Source organism: Rhipicephalus sanguineus, chromosome 3, assembly GCF_013339695.2.
Source record: "Rhipicephalus sanguineus isolate Rsan-2018 chromosome 3, BIME_Rsan_1.4, whole genome shotgun sequence".
Taxonomy (NCBI): domain Eukaryota; kingdom Metazoa; phylum Arthropoda; class Arachnida; order Ixodida; family Ixodidae; genus Rhipicephalus; species Rhipicephalus sanguineus.
The window spans coordinates 180,222,768-180,240,515 of NC_051178.1; the positions used below are offsets into that span (position 1 = coordinate 180,222,768).

The window sequence follows — 17,748 nt, forward strand, 5'->3', positions numbered from 1 at the left end:
TCCCCCGTTTTCTTTACTCCGGTCTCTTCGAAACGAGGCAGTATGCTTTATAGCCCCACGGTGCGTTTCTGTCGAGCTTATTTGCGTAAACGGCTATGTTCGTGGCCGTTTACGCAAATGAGAAAAGAACTGGAATAACACGTTTCGAGCTAGTTGGTTGTTCATACCGAGGCGAAAACAGCGCGTACAGACGAGTACGAACAGACACAAGAAAAGGCAGTTAGTCAGCGCCTGTGTCTGTGCCTTTTCTTGTGTCTGTTCGTACTCGTCTGTACGCGCTGTTTTCGCCTCGAAATGAGAAAAAGTTGACGCTGCTAATTTTTACGGCGTAGCGAATTCCGACCAATTTCACGTAGAATATAGAAGCCGAACTTGCCGAGAACGCGACATGACGCGAACTAGGTTATACAGATCATTATAAATCGTGACCAGTCACCAGCACCCATATAAGATTATGAACATGGATCATGCCTCTAACCAGCGTCCCCCCAGTAGAGGGCGCGAGGGCTCTTCAAAGGACGTCAGTCCCGAGCGTTTAATAAACGGTACAACGAGGCATTATGCGAACACAAAAGAAACACAATGTTTTCCCTTGCTTTTCGCTGTAGGTTCTGCATCAGCCTCTGTTACAATGGCTGCATTCTTGAGCTGGGGAGGCTCGACCTCAATATCTACGCAACTTACTCGATAGCTTTGGCCTTCGAGCTTCCGGTGGATCTCTTCTGCATACTCACCCTGGACGTGCTCGGTCGTCGGTGGCCCAACACGGTCTTTCTGATAATCGGGGGCACTGCATGCATCACCATGGGCCTCGCACGTACAGGTGGGTGTGATGAACCAGCAAGTTCGTGCCTTTCTATTAAGTCATGTCGCGTGGCGGTCCTGGTATATGCAAACGAGTGAGATAAACGGAATGTAGGGCAAGAACAAACAGTTTCTGCAAACCTTCAATTTTTACCCCACATCTTCTCGCTGCCGGTGACAGTAAGTCTCCTAGCTCGCCGGCGAGTTTCCACGGCCGTGCTAACATGTTGAACATATTACCCCTGAATGTTTAAGTGACTGAACACACTAGATGGGAGCCTCAGTGCGCACTGCCTGTTGGAAATAAACAACGCAGCGGGTGCTACACGAGTTCTATCATCATCATCATCATCATCAGCCTGTCTATGCCCACTGCAGGGCAAAGGCCTCTCCCATGTTCCGCCAATCAACCCGGTCCTGTGCTTTCTGCTGCCACGTAATACCTGCAAACTTCTTAATCTCATCTACCCACCTAATTTTCTGTCTCCCCCTCACGCGTTTGCCATCTCTTGGAATCCAGTCAGTTGCCCTTAATGACCACCGGTTATCCTGCCGACGTGCTACGTGCCCGGCCCATATCCATTTCTTCTTCTTGATTTCAACTATGATGTCCTTAACCCCCGTTTGTTCCCTGACCCACTCTGCTCTCTTCCTGTCTCTTAAGGTTACACCTATCATTTTCCTTTCCATCGCTCGCTGCGTCGTCCTCAATTTAAGTTGAACCCTCTTTGTAAGTCTCCAGGTTTCTGCTCCGTAGGTAAGTACCGGTAAGATGCAGCTGTTATATACCTTCCTCTTGAGGGATAGTGGTAGATTACCAGTCATGATTTGATAATGCTTCCCGAATGAGCCCCAACCCATCCTTATTCTTCTAGTTATTTCACTCTCATGGTTCGGCTCCGCGGTTACTACCTGTCCTAAGTAGACGTACTCCTTTACAACTTCCAGTGTCTCGCCACCTATCGCAAAGCGATGTTCTCTGCCAAGATTGTTCCACATTACTTTAGTTTTATGCATATTAATTTTCAGACCTACTCTTCTACTTTCCGTATCCAGTTCAGTAATCATGAGCTGCAATTCGTCTCCCGCGTTACTCATCAATGCAATGTCGTCAGCGAATCGTAGGTTACTGAGATACTCTCCATTAACTCTTATCCCTAACTCTTCCCAATCTAGGGCCCTGAAAACCTCCTGTAAACACGCGGTGAATAACATTGGAGAGATCGTGTCTCCCTGCCGTACGCCCTTCTTTATTGGGATTCTGTCGCTTTCTTTATGGAGGACTATAGTGGCTGTGGATCCGCTGTAGATTTCTTCCATTATGTTTATATAGGCTTCGACGATGCCTTGATTCCGCAGTGCCTGCATGACTGCTGATGTCTCCACCGAATCAAATGCCTTCTCGTAATCTATGAAGGCTATGTATAGGGGTTGGTTGTATTCCGCGCATTTCTCTATCACCTGATTGATAGTATGAATATGGTCTATTGTTGAGAATCCTGTACGAAATCCTGCCTGGTCCCTTGGTTGATTGAACTCTAATGTCGTATTAATTCTGTTAGCAATTACTTTTGTAAATAGCTTGTAGACAACGGACAGTAAGCTTATGGGCCTGTAATTTTTCAGGTCCTTGACGTCCCCTTTCTTATGGATCAAGATGATGTTGACATTCTTCCAAGATTCTGGTATCCTCCCCGTCGAGAGGCACTTCGTATACAGGGTGGCCAGTTTCTCTAACATAATCTCTCCACCGTCTTTCAACAGGTCTGATGTTACCTGATCCTCACCAGCTGCTTTGCCTCTTTGCATTCCCTTTAGGGCTTTCTTTACTTCTCCTGTCAATACTGGTGGGATGTCATATTCCTCTGCGCTATTACTCCTCCTTACGTTATCATCCTGAATGCCTCGGCTGCTGTACAGATCCCTGTAGAACTCTTCCGCTACCTCAACTATTCTATCCATATTGTTTGTGACCTTGCCTTCCTTGTCCCTTATTGCATACATCTGATTTTTGCCTATGCACAGTTTTGTCTTCATAGCTTTGAGGCTTCTTCCGTTCTTTAGAGCATGCTCAATTCTCTCCATATTATACTTTCCTATGTCGGCTACTTTACGCCTATTGATTAACTTCGAAAGCTCCGCCAGCTCTATTTTGTCTGTTGCATTTGAGGCTTTCATAGCTTGACGTTTCTTAATGAGGTTTTTCGTCTCTTGGGATAGCTTACCAGTGTCCTGTCTAACGACTGTACCCCCGACTTCCACTGCACACTCCTTGATGATACTAGTCAGATTATCATTTATTGCGTCAACGCTAAGGTCGGTTTCCTCGGTTAAAGCCGCGTACCTATTCTGAAGTGAAACTCTGAATTCCTGAACTTTCCCTCTCAGAGCTAGTTCATTAATCGGCTTCTTGCGTATCAGTTTCTGCCGTTCCTTCCTCACGTCAAGTTGAATTCTAGATCTTACCATTCTATGGTCACTGCATCTGATCTTGTTAACTACTTCCACATCCTGTACAATGCCCGGGTGGCCGCACGAGTTCTATAGCAATATCCAAATGCCATAGATGACGCCAACCTGGTGGCAGTCTTTCAACACGACCAGAAAATCAACATGGTAAAGCGAAATGTGCTCCACGCCCCCTCACCGTCTCCGTCTAAACCACTGCAGGCTCTGGCGCCTCAATTGCAAAACAACACGTGGTCCGCTTCGGCATCGCAGCCTACTTACCTATGCGCATTCCTAACTTGCACATTCCGGGGAAGGGTGCGAGGGGTAAGGCTTTGTGACCAGCTTCAAGTAGGCACGCACGACTTGTTAACGTATATGTAATCGACCAGTTCAGCCTTACACAACCAGAAAAACTACAAGAAAGCAATTCGAGGCATTTGTCTCGCTCTGAAGCTTGTCCTATAATGTAATGCTGCGGATTGCTTTCTGTATAGTCACAGGCTAGCTAAATGAGGCCGACCTCCCTGACTTCCTCCCAATAATACTGTGCGTCGCGAGCACTGGTCTTCAGCGTTTTAATGGAAGGGGCGACAGCGCATCGGATTTTTCGGTGCATTGTTTTCATGCACTGATTTAATAACGCCTTAATATGCCTAATGCCAGTCCCGAGATTGATTACTTGGGTGTTTAATGCATCCCTTCCACACGGAGCCTGGACAGTGGTACGGTGAGTATTTACGTTCGTATCGCACCGTCCCCTAAAGAGACAATGAAAAGTGCTGACCTCAACTTCTAAGCGCATTTTATATGAGAAAGGGTGGGTTCTGAAGCTGCAGGTTCGCGATTTATAAAGGTGACCAAACTGAAATAAAATGAGCATATATGAATGTTCATGACTAGTGGCTCTAATTTCGGCCATTGAACTAAGACGCCCCTCGAAAGCATCTCGTATCGCCTTTGAACACGTAGCGCCTACAGACGAATCAACAAATGAAAGTTATCGTTCTGAGGTGCTCCTGAGCTTTAGCCAGCCGACTTCGCCAATGCTCGTCCGCCATCTTATAGTCCGCCTTCGTCTACCGTCAGAATTTGTTCAAATTTTCTCTTACGAACAATCTGTAGCGCGTCCACATCTGCACACGCGCTGCACACGCATAAATCAGTGATTCCACTCCTGCGCCAACTGCGCCAAAGTGCGCCAAATTGTATTTACTGCGCCATCCTGATAATATCGACGAAATTTGCGCCAAACTGCGCCAAAGTCTCGGGTTTGGGGTCGTCTATCACCGGCAATCGCACCGCCGGCGCGTCAGAACATGTGCAGCTCGATCTGGGGGCTGCCAATAAAGTCGCAATCATGGACCAAGAATTATTCCGCTGAATAAATAGCGCTCGCGCGTGCGTTCCGAGTAAGCCACGATGCCATGCACGGTGCCGACGCAGCTTCTGTTCTGCAAGTCGGCTCGACAGCAAAACGCGCTCTCCGCAGAGGCTCGTGACGTCTGGGCCTATCGGTAGCGAGAAAGTGCGACGGCGATTCATCGGCGGACGTCGTCTGTTCCAGAAACGCTGCTGATAGCTCGTTTCAAGCGTTGTACGGCACGTAAGGAAAGCAGTGTTCAGTAATAACTACATGAGTGCCGCTAAAATGTCTGTCACTTCTGTTTCCGGACATCGCGGAATGAAATCTGGGATCGCTCGCAGTAGATATATGGGACAATATCGAATTTTCCTTGCTTCGCGTTTATGGAAGAGCACGCGAACGGTGGAAACGCGTTGACACTTTTCCTCAGATATACTTTATCCATGGATCTTCATCCAGAACAGCGTTTTCGTAATTCCTTCCGCCAGCACGTCCGAGTTTCTAATCACTCTGCGGTAAATACCCCCTAAAAGGCCCTGCCCTTTCGAGCTCACGTGCTAGGGTTCCAATTCGAATTCTTTGCTTGCTTTTTTTAAAAATGTCATCTCATTAGTAAAATCATATCTCCTGGTCGGAGCAGCCGCAAATGCACAGCTGTCAGTAGCGGGCCCGTCGCTGTCGGCCCCACAGTGAAGCGGCTACGCCATGTTACACGTCCGCCCCTCGCTTTCGGGGGTCAATAGCCAACGGTTAAAAAAAAACTAAGTTTCGCTTAAGAGCGAAGAAATGAATGCGATACCAAAAAATTGTATTGTGAAACGAAGTAAGATTAGCAGCTAACTCCTTTGGATCCGATCTCGCGTAACTCAACAAAACGCTGGTTTAAGGGAATATGGCCCCTCCAGGAACTGAAGCGTTTTCTTGCTCTGAGTTTTCTAAACGCGAAGTAAGCGTTGAGAGCACAGCAAGTTTACGAGCCGTCTCCTGATGCCTCGAGATAGCGCGCGCGCAATCGACTGCGCCCTTCGAACGATCCGCCCCCCCCCCCCCTTCCGCTCCCCTGGCGTCCCTTCATGCCCCTTACGAAAGACGGGCGGGGCGTTTCCTCTCTGTTTGATGAGCAATCGGCAGATGTTATCTCACGCGCTGTGCGTGCAGCGGAGACAGACGGCCGGCTAGTTTAATCTCCGCTTCAGCCGCGTTCGTCGCCAGCGCTCGCGAGCTTTTACCCGCCGCTAGAATGCGCGTGGTGTTGTTAATTTGGACTTTATACGGAAAATTACGGCAACGGCGACGGCAAAAATCCGCCGAGAGTGTCCATATAATTGCTATCGCAAGGGTCAATGTACGGGGCAGATTTTGCGCCCCCCCCCCCTCTTAGGTGAATAGGTGGGGGGGGGGGGCGCCCCCCCTGCTCCCCCTGTGCGCACGCCTATGCTTCTGAGATGATTTTTTCCATGAGATTTGCAATGAATCGAAATATTTCTAGCCTTCATAAGAGCCCCATAATAATACTCAGGTGCTTGAATGTTAATGCAATATGCTTCTGTATTGCACTCCAGGATATAAAATTCGCTGCTCCAAAGTGCTCCTAGATGCAAAATTATCTGCTCCAAAGTGCTCCCAGATGCAAAATTATCTGCTCCAAAGTGCTCCAAGATGAAAATTTTGCTGCTCCAAAGTGCTCCAAAACGGAAATTTCCCTGCTCCAAAAATTGCTCCAAATCAGAAGTCCTCGGTAGCATCACTGATAAATTTAAAAAATTAAAGCGGTAACATTATTGTACAGGGTACATACAAAGCATCGCTTGTTTCGTCGTTCTATATGTAAACGTAAACTGTGTTCATATATGAACAAGCGAAATCCCATGTCCATATTTGCTAGTTGAAATGGCAATAGCCCTATCAAACACTGAAAGTGTTCTTAGCACTTGACGAGCACGAAGGAGCCGGCATTAGCCAAGGCGTGCGGATAACCACTGGAATCTTTTATACTTCCCGGGTGCATTTTCGACTCGCCTGCGCCCTATATGAATGCGAACAGGGATTCGAGGTGAAAAAACTTGGAAGACGCTTGAGCTTTGCCTTCAAGAGTAGAACGCGATAGCGTAATCGGGCACCGTGCGCAGCCCACCTTCAACCGTGCCTCAAAGAAAGGAACGTTCGTGTCCTTTCAAATTATCCTAGAAAGCCTACTGAAAGTGCAGTTGCGAAATGCCCACTATACGCCATAATTCTTCCTTTTGCAAATTGGCGAAGTACCCACTACGCGTCCGCAAGGTGCCACGCGCAGTTGCGCACTTTGTAATGGGCGGGCAGCTTTAAACCACCCACTCGTTGCGAAATTCACATGTTTTGACGCCTGCTGCGATTCTACGATTCTGCCACGCGATATTGCATGCGTTAAAGAGACTCCTCCCAGTAAATGACATTCTTATAGCGTTTTTTTACGAAGCGGTTTTAAGCACTGGCGTGGCTCCGTGGTAGAACACCTGTTTGCCGTGCAGAGGGCCTGGCTTCGATTCTTAGTGACCGAAGTTTTCTTTATTTTTTATTTACTTGTATATATCTCGAATTTTCGCTCACGGACAACGGCGATTTTTCGCTCACTACCAACGACGCCGCCGCCGGAGTTTCTGCGGAACGAGCTTTTTAACGCTGTCGCGTTAATACCCCGCTCGGTGCTCACTGAATGTTCTAGGGGGCACCGGTCAGACTTCGTGCCATCTGAGAAATATTACGCTGGCAGAATATTTTTTTAGATATGAACGTACAACTAGTTATGATTGGCGCCAGCTTGCTGCACTGCACTGTGACGATATCATCGCGCAAGAGAGAGAGAAAGAAAAAGGTTAAGTAAAAGGCAGGGAGGTTAACCAGAAGGAAGTTTCTCCCTGCATTTTACCCTGCATCGGGGAAGGGGTAAGGGGGGGATGGAAAGGTAAGGAAGGAAAAAATAGAAAATATATAAAAAAACGCACACACACACACACACACACACACACACACACACACACACACACACACACACACACACACACACACACACACACACACACACACACACACACACACACACACACACACACACACACACACACACACACACACACACACACACACACACACACACACACACACACACACACACACACACACACACACACACTCAAGCCCGGGAGCATCACAGTCGTTTAGCGAGGTCGGTCGAGCGCAGAAACTTCAGTAGCGCCTTCGTCGCTTTCTGGTTGGAAGCTCGAACGTTCCGGCACTCCAAATTGATTGTTCAGAATGCGGCTGGTCATCGAGGCGTGCTAGCGTTGCTGAGAGCTCTTGTCTTTGGGAGCAATAGTGAGGACAATGACACAGGACGTGCGCAATGGTTTCCTCGCTGCCACAGTGAGCACAGGCTGCACTGTCTGCCAAGTTCCGATTCGGTAAGCCAAGCTGTTCGTGAAAGACACTCCAAGCCACAGGCGGCAGAGGACTGTTGTTTCGGATCGGGATAGTCCGGGCGGAATTTGAAGTTGAAGTGACGGAACTAGACGGTGAAGGCGGGTATGCGGGAAACCGGACATGTTCCACATTGAATGCGTCAGATCACGTGCGAGCGAGCGAATCTTTGCTGCCGCATCGGTTCGTAATAATGGAATGGCTTCCTGCACGCCACCTTCATGAGAATTCCTTGCACAATTATCGGCATGTTCGTTGCCGTCGATGCCACAGTGGCCTGGAAGCCACTGAAAAGTTATGTCATGCCCTTTGTCTTTTAATTGCTGATAGGTTTTTCTTATTTATAATACTAGTTGGCACTCCGTTGTGCGCTTCGAAGAATTGAACTAAAGTCACCACTAAAATGGGGCATATTTACAGACTCGAAGTCAGCCCTGCAGTGTCTGCCATCAGTTTTACGTCGTGGTGCACAAGATCACCGTGCAAGACAAATAGAAATCCTAGTCAAGCCTTCAGTATCGCACATATGTGAACACGCCATACCACTGCGATCGCTGAATGAGTTGGTGGACGCGACACCAACCCACACCCGACGCAGCATCGTATCGTCACGTCGAGAAACCTTTGTTGACAGTTGTAGCCGTAGCAATAGATCAAGGAATTCCGTCCCTAATTTGACCACCATCGTCGGACTTTCCAGTTTGCCTTGACGATACTTACTGATCGGCCTTTTACCGAAGGAAAGATCATGAGAGCTTGGCCTCGCAGCTCGTCAGCTCAGAAAGCCACACGATCCGTCCTGCAGTTCTTGAATTGCAACGGAATTGAGCAACCGCCTGTGATACGCTGCACTGTGCGTCTTTGTTGTGAAATGTGCGCACGGACGGTTTTCTCTCTCTTTCTCTCTTTTACCCCCTCATTACTCTCCTCATGTGTAGCGTAGCAAACTGAACATAGCCTATAGCACTGTAAAAAATAGCTGTTAAATAACACAAAAAAGAAGAAGATTTTCTGTTTTAGGTACTGAAATGTTCTTGAACTGAAAAATAACAGAAATTTCTTTCTTTAGAAGACAGGCTTTTTCTGTTAGCGCTATATATGCACTTTTTCTTGGATTTGACAGAAAATGTCTACGCAAGAAACATGGATGTTGTTGAATTTCACATAAATGCTGAATGTGGAAAATTATTTGTTTTTAGGGTCATTTTGCCTTCGTAAGTCATTTCACGAATACCTCTGTAGAAGATGTGCTCCGATACAGAGCTATTGCAACAAGACACGCGTTCGCACACCTCAGTCGGTAAAGAGATGCTTTGGAAAGACATGGTACACGGTCCGCAGCGGAGAAACTCAGACGAATTTTTTGCCATCTGGAGGCTCTTTACTCGGCACTCCTCTATTAGAATGCATGCGGCCTATGCAGCCGATTCCATGTCCTTGGGTTCAGAATCCGAATGCCACAGCTGCTAAGCCACCAAAAGTTGACCCATGAAGTGTTTGCACATACGCGCTATTTGCCTTTTAGAGCCTGCACACGAAAGGAGGGAAATTTAATAGGCCCTAGACGACCAAGAGGTCGAAATTTAGTAGTCGTGTAGCAGTTGTGCACGAGTCTACACCGAACACGTAGCAGTGAAAATTTTTCGAAGTGGTCTTGTAATAGCGGATTTACGCAGGTTTGATGATCCAAAAGAGGCCCTCGCTCGTCTCGCTCTTTCCTTCGCTTTGTTCCGTTCGCCCCGCCACGGTGTTCTAGTGGTTATGGCGCTCGACTGCTGACCCGAAGGTCGCGGGATCAAATCCCGGCCGCGGCGGCTGCATTTTCGATGGAGGCGAAAATGTGTGAGGCCCGTGTACTTATATTTAGGAGCACGTTAAGGTACCCCAGGTGGTCGACATTTCCGGAGTCCTCCACTACGGCGTCTCTCATAATCATTTGGTGGTTTTGGGACGTTAAACCCCAGATATTATATTATTTTGTTCCGTTCGCCGGCTCCTCTCTCCTGCCATGGCCTCCTCACCATGCACGGAGGAAGAGCAGCGAGCGCACATGCTTGCGTGCAGATAAGCAGGTTTTTTTTGTGGATGACATGAGTAGACGCGAATGTTGACACCACGGAAAAGGCTGAGGATCTGAGGAATATCCGAAAGGCCCGGAGAGGAGAAGGGATTGCTCCTTTGAATTCGTGGGGCGCCCGCGGCTCGTTGCGCTGCCACGTTTGGCATTGTTGATTGTGACGGTAATCTAAACAAGATATGTGTGCGCTTACTTGAAATATGTGTGCGCTTACTCACAACATTATGACAACCAAAAGAAAATCAAGCTAAGGAAAGTGTAGGTGACGTTATTCGTAGTAATTATGATATAAATGTGAGGAAAATGAAGTGGACGAGACGACAATTTGCTGCCGGTGGGAACCGAACCTGTAACCTTCCAATACCGCGTGCGATGTCCTACCATATATATCATCATCATCATCATCAGCCTGTCTACGCCCACTGCAGGGCAAAGGCCTCTCCCATGTTCCGCCAATCAACCCGGTCCTGTGCTTTCTGTTGCCACGTTATGCCTACAAACTTCTTAATCTCATCTACCCACCTAATTTTCTGTCTTCCCCTCACGCGTTTGCCCTCTCTTGGAATCCAGTCAGTTACCCTTAATGACCACCGGTTATCCCGCCGACGTGCTACGTGGCTGGCCCATATCCATTTCTTCTTCTTAATTTCAACTATGATATCCTTAACCCCCGTTTGTTCCCCGTTTGAACCATATATATACATGAATAAAAAGGAAGACACACGTCGAAAAACAGAATGGTTTCTTGATGTTCGGCCGTGGGACCGGCCTTCGTCAGAATATCAGAAGTAACAGTGGTGCAGGGGCGTAGCCAAGAGGGGGGGGGGGGTTCAAAACCCCCTCCCGAAAATTTTCAGTTTTGCTTGCGTATATATACACGCACACATACAAACGCCCGCACGAATACACATAAGGTATGGTTGAACCCCCCCCCCCCCCCCGAAAAAAATTTCTGGCTACGCCCCTCCAGTGGTGCTACAGCATATAAGCGGGTACGTTTCGATTACAATGATCACGTGAGCGCAGACATCATAAAAGCCTTTTATGATGTCTGCGCTCACGTGATCATTTTAATCGAAATCATTTCGAACTGTAATCGAACTGCAGCGAGAGCAAACCGGGCGTTTCCTCTCGTTTCATCAATGAGCCCGGCGGCGCACGGCATCAAGTAAACACGGCCTATACCCCGTTTCCCCAGTGTGGCATCAGGTGCCACACTGGGGAAGCAAGCGAGATTTCTTGCATGCTGCCGAACAAACAAATAGCTCAATGAGTTTAGACTGTTTTAGAATAGCGTACGAAAAGCTTTGCGTTTGTCGCCACTTTCCTTTTCTGGGCCCCCGTTAAGTGACAGATATAGGGAGTTTTAGAATAGCGTACGCTAAGTTAGCGTTCGTTGCGGTCGCCTGCTATTAGGGAGCTTTCGAATAGCGTACACAAAGCTTTGCGTTGACTTTCGGCGCAACTGCGCATGCGTCGTACACTAACCGCTTGCGGGCTCCCGTTAAAGTAGGGAGCTTTCGAATAGCGTACGCTAAGTTAGCGTTTGCGGCCCGCTATTTCCGTCACTTAACGGGAGTCCGCAAGCGGTTAGCGTACGACGCATGCGCAGTTACGCGGAAAGCTTTGCGTACGCTATTCGAAAACTGCCTAGTGATGGAAATAGCGGGCCGTAAACGCTAACGTTAACTTAGCGTACGCTATTCGAGAGCTCCCTATTTCCATCACTTAAAGGGAGCCCGGAAGAGGTTAGCGTACGACACATGAGCAGTGACGTGAAACGCTAACGCAAAGCGTTGCGACGCTTTGCGTCCGCAACGACCGCAAACTTAGCGTACACCATTCTAAAACTCTCTATTACCACCCGCAATGCAAAGTTGCACGAAGCATTTTCATTTTATTACTCAGCGGTGAAACGAACAAAGAAAGTTCTTTCTTTGTTCGTTTCACCGCTGAGTAATAAATGAAAATGCTTCGTGCCGTAGAAATAAACAAACCCCGTTATTTAAACAGTTGTCAGTAGGTTGTTGTGCATAGTTTTAACGTCTCTCTTTTCGTAACGTGACCTCCGCAATCAGTTCCGGCTGCACGATGACAGAATGAATCGCGGAGGCCAAGCACGCGACGCGCGGACTTGGACGTGATGCTGACCTAACTGTGTGCATAGCTTCCACAGCGTTGTACTTGATGTATGAAACGGAGTATAAAATCCTCAGTGAGCGACTACGACAGTCGCGATATACCAACGGCGCAACGTAGCATACAGGCGCCGTGCACACCAGTTCGTTACGCACATTCAATATAATGAGAAGAAACCGAAACAAGCCGAAAGCGAAACTGAACTATTTTGCGGACGCAGCGGAGTGACACAGCGTTCACAATGCGGAGGTTTAATTTCGCCGCTTAGCGCACTTTATGAATTGCGTCATCAGTTGCGTTCGTCTTCGTTCCCGTGCGGGAGCTCTAGGTGCTTGAGTCCATTTGAGTTTATCGCGAGCTGCTCAGTTGCGTTAGCGTCTTTGTTCCCGTGCGGTAGCTGTGCGAGTCCATGTTGAATTTATCGCGGGCTGCTCGTTAACGGTAGCCGTCGGTGCGTGTTTGTTTGCTTGGTTGGTTCTACTTGCACCGTGTCGTGTGGCCTTGACTCACTACTGCTGCTGGGAGATATTTGGAGCGGCCAACGAATGAAAAGGCACCGAGCTCGTCCACGCTGAAACAAGGTAGCAAGGGCAGTCGTTCATTTCTGTCTTCGTTTTACTTACAGCCAGGGCGAAGCTCTGTGAGTTCCTTGTCTTGTGTAACGGGTAATGGGCTTCAGCACCGCAACTTCTGCAAATGCCGTAACTCGTAACAGACCCTTCCTGGTGCCACTGCATGCTTACGAGTTAAGCCTTCTTTTTTTTGGCGGCGGCCATGTCTATCATTCGGGCGCTGGATCGCAAACTTCGTGTCTGAAATTCTGCTGTGTTCGGTGTTAAGACTGCGGTATACTCCGACATTACGGCGCACACGTGCTGGTGGTGGTCGGTCACGTCAAGTTTGGTAAAGTCAACGATGTCGCGCCAGGCGCCTACCCCCAGCTTCATATCTTCGCTACAGTCGAATACCTTCGACGCGGCGTGGCCGTCGAGGCGCATGCGCGGCAGTGCGCGGGACGTCCGTTGTGGGTTTGGGAAGAAGGAAAGCGGTACGACGGGGCCAACGCTCTCGGCGCGAAATAAGACCAGCCTCTCCGGCGCCGGGAGCCTTCGAAGCGCGCCGCAAGTCGTAGAACGCGCTACCGGCTGATTGTCGGCAGAGTACAGTTGGTAGATATAGTTTCGCGCTTTGGCCAACGGTACATCGCTGCGCTGTTCACCATTTCTCTGCGGCGCGCCTCATTGCCGCTGTCGCTTTGAGAAGTTCAGCGCTATGAACAAAACGAAACGTAGGTAATCGAGTATTAGGCAGCAAAGCATGCTTGTAGTGAACGCTTATTGAGGCGGCCTGCAACCGTTCTTTTAATGCGCTGTCACGGAGCAGCTTTCGCCATGAGTTAATTACTTTGTGCTTAGAAGTGCGCGTACGCAAGTTTCATCTGCGAGGGCACTATATATTCCTTGCGTGAGCACCGCGGCGCATAATCCCTAGGAGATCGCGCAGTCGGTGCACACTGACATATTGCTTCAGGCGCCGGATAATGTTGGATCGCGTTTGTGCTCGGTCGAAGAAGTCGTGCATGAGCACATATTACTGGTTAATATTGAGACTAGCGCTAGATTATCACCTGGCAGCTGTTCGTGTTACGCGCATCGTATCTTGTTTCGGGTGCACTAATTCGTGTTTACCAACTGCTTGTGTAGCCGCGAAAAGTACGTGAGTGAATAATGAATTCATGGCAGTAATACTGATCGATAAGGACGTGGCTCAACTCACGCAGGCATCTCTGGTATTTTCTCTACCACCGATGGAATCCCACAAAGCAGCTTCAGAGAGATATATGATATATATATCCAGCTGCAAGGAGAGCAAAACTGCAACTGCATGGCTGTGTAAACGGGCAGCGCCCTTCTAATTGTTAGCGCGCTTGCATCCAAGCGCTCGGCCAGTGGTATATCTTCATTTGCATAGCCTGTCATGCCGTTTATTTCGCTTGTTTAACCCTATCCCAAGTTAGCCATGAGCGCATTGCCCAGCATTCAGTCCTCAAAAGACGTCTGGTGTGTTTGCTTTTACTGATGGGCTTCACGTTAATTCTTGGGTCATCTGACCATCTCAGTGCGCGCAGCACATCCCAGTCAAGTAATTGGTAGCATTAAGTTCGAGAGCCGAGGGTAATACGAAAAAGCGTTTAACTCTTTATCAATTAATTTTCTGCAATTGTAAAGGTTACTCTCTCTCACTAGTAGGCCTTTGGCTTTAATTAATGATGTCTGTCGCTGCCATCACATGCAATAAAACTTAGCGAAACTAATTGCATTGAAATTATATTTTAGATGTGTCGGTTCTATATTGATCCTCGCTTCTCTCCTGCAGTGGCAACCTTCTCCAGGCTTACTACAAATGACCTTTTAGTGGCCACGACAAAGATTAGCCATTTTGGTTCGGAACGAGTCGAACATAACCGTGTGGGGTGCTCCCGGTTAACAGAAGCTCATTGTGATGTCTTCACAAACCAGGTGAGCTGTTTCAAACACTTTATCTCACACTTTTCTTAGATACCTGCTAAGCTTGTTTGCATCTTAGGATAATACATATCAGGAGTAGGTGTTCGCAGCGTTTTTGTTCTCAACGGCCACCTTTGACTATGAATTAATGAAGCTGAACTGCTAGCTCTGAAGTATTTTTCCCTCTCCCTTTTAGTAGCAAACAGTGCAAGTGTGTGCAATTTCTATTGCGACCACAGCAAATAGTAAATTTGATGGAAGCTGTACCTTCAGTGTTGCACCTTCTGTACTTGTGTGTAAAGCAGTTGCAGATTATATAACAGCATTGTAGTACGCTCTGCTTAAAAGAAAGTTTGGAAAGGTGAGATATAGAAAGCGCAGCACTCTTTATGAGCTACCATTTGCAACAATGTTCATGACGCAAAATTTGATGCTAATTTCTGTGAAATATTTAATTCGTTGCTGTTGCAGGGGTCCAGTCCACCAAAGTGCCCGCGTAACATTCAGAATGACGTACAAGTGCAGCATATGTCAAGCAGTTGCCATTACTTTGCCTCAGTTCTTGAAGCATGCATCACTGCACAAAAATGAAAGCAGCCTTCACATTCGCTGTCCTTTCTCTGACTGCTGCAGAGCGTTTAGGAAAGTGAGCTCGTTGAAGAGCCATATATTTAGATGTCACAAGCGTGATGGCATTCCAGCGGCTGTGGTAACTTGCAGGAGCGTGTCACTGACCTGCACCATTGATACATGTATTCAGACATGCCAAGATCTTAAGTCCTTATTGAGTCATCTGAAAAGGCATATCACTGAAGGCAAGAATGTTTCATGCCCCTTTGTTGCTTGTTCACGAATGTTTGCAAACAAGTCCACATTTTCGTCCCATATTTCACGATGTCACAGGCATGCTTTTCAACCAGGTGTGTGCGAGTCATATTTGGAGGGCATCTCTACAGTACGGCACATGGGAGCACAAGCTAATCTACAAACGGAGACTCATAGTGCTGACTTCGAGACATGTGCATCTGAGGAACAAATAATGAAGACTGCAACTCGGAGGTTTATGGAAGCAAACGAGAGGTGGCTGAAGGTGTCATGCACCAAGAATCTCTACGTACTGATATAACAGATGCTTTCGGACGTTTCTATCTGCGTCTCCTTTCGGACAGCTTTGTGCCATCAAGAACAGTTCAAGTCATTTCTGAGGCAATTTGTGACCTCCATAGCAACAATCTTGACCATATGGCTGATGCACTAAAAATGAAGTTGAGAGATCGGGCTTGAACGAGGATTTCATTGAGCTGGCCGTCAAGAGTATGCTTGAAAGCGATGTTATTGTCGGCCTGCACAGCAACAGCGGAGCTTTTCGCAGTGCTTACTCTCGCAGGGAGTATTTTCAGAGCAAATTTAATTATGTGCAGCCAGTAGCTGTGCGTCTGGGAAAAAATAAAACAATCAAGATGCCTCACTTTCATTATGTTCCAATAATTGAACCATGAAATCACTGCTACGATAACTCAGTTCAAGAGCATGTGTTAACCTGGATGTTCATGAACCAGGTGTGTTTAAGGATTTGACCGATGGGAATGTCTTTCAGTCGATAACACTGTTTCAGGATCACCCACGGCTTTGCGCTTGATTCTTTTTCAAGATGCTTTTGAAGTGGTAAATCCTCTGGGTTCAGCAAAAAAGAAGCACAAGATCCTAGCTGTGTATCTGTTGCTTGGAAACCTACGTTCTTGGAATAGAAGTCGTACCTGTGCAGTTCAGTTAGTGCTGCTTTGTAAAGAAAGTGACCTTTTGTTCTTCGACAGGAGAAGTGTTTGCTTCATTGATTAGTGACATCAAAAAGCTGGAAGCTGGCTGCATGTTAGTTGACAGCGTTCCACAATGGCACTGTGGTGGCAATTCTGGGCGACAACCTAGGCAGTCACACTATTGGTGGATTCATGGAAAATTTCAGCACAGCTGAATACATCTGCGATTCTGTTCAGTAAAGCGTGAAAATGTTTGAGAAAAACATTTTTCACACCAGTGAGCTACGAAATGAAGTGAACTACAATGAGGCACTAAAGAAGCTCCAGGATGACTCTACCCTTCCTTCATGCAAAGGCGTTAAATTTGATTCTCTGTTTAACGGCCTAAAATACTTTCACGTTTGTGCTCCTGGCTCCCTCCATGTTAGCGCATGACTGTTTGAAGGTGTCGTATCTTATGACCTTGCGTTGATGCTAGAATATTTCATCACCATGCAGCGATGGTTGTCTGTTGAAGAACTGAATAAGCGGATTCTCTCGTTCAAGTTCAAAAGAGTAGACGTGAACGACCAGCCAGCTGAGGTTTCTAAAACATTTAAAAAGCTGAGTGGACATGCAATCCAGAACTGGAATATGCTGCGGTTCTTACCTGCTTTCTTCATGACAAGGTCTGCAGAAATGACCCAGTATGGGAGCTAGTATTGATGCTCACTGAACTTGTTCAGTTGGCATGTGCTCCGGCAATAAATATGGCCGTGGTAATGAGACTGAAAGATTTGATAGAAGATTACATTGCCCGAGAACTGAGCTTTTCCCTGTACTCCTCTGAAACCGAAGCCCATTACATGGTTCACTACCCCTATCTGATTACTCAGTTTGGACCGCTTATTTGGTTATGGACTATGCGTTGCGAAAGCAAGCATGGCTATTTTCGCAAGTGCATAAGAAGTGCCCAGAACTTCAAGAACATCACATTAACACTTGCTGAAAACACCAGCTTCTTCAGGCGTTCAGGGGAGTACTTGCCGCTTTGAAAGAGACTTAGTGGTTGACTCCACATTTTTTTTTGCCCTAGTTTGTTCAGTATGGAAGTTCAAGAAGCCATAAAGGCCTGTGGACTACTAGGAAAAGAATTGCATTGCACATACCAAGTTGAATACAGGGGCACCAAGTACAGCATGACCTGTTTGTAATTGG

General features: G+C 47.4%; 1 protein-coding gene across 1 annotated transcript in view; it reads left to right on the top strand.

The window, feature by feature from the left end:
* Positions 1-17,748, top strand: part of LOC119386142 (solute carrier family 22 member 7-like) — a 47,832-nt gene that overhangs the window by 18,145 nt on the left and 11,939 nt on the right. Inside the window, exon 7 of the mRNA XM_049414230.1 lies at positions 609-823. Coding sequence (XP_049270187.1) covers positions 609-823 — 215 coding nt within the window. The remainder of the gene's footprint in view (positions 1-608; positions 824-17,748) is intronic.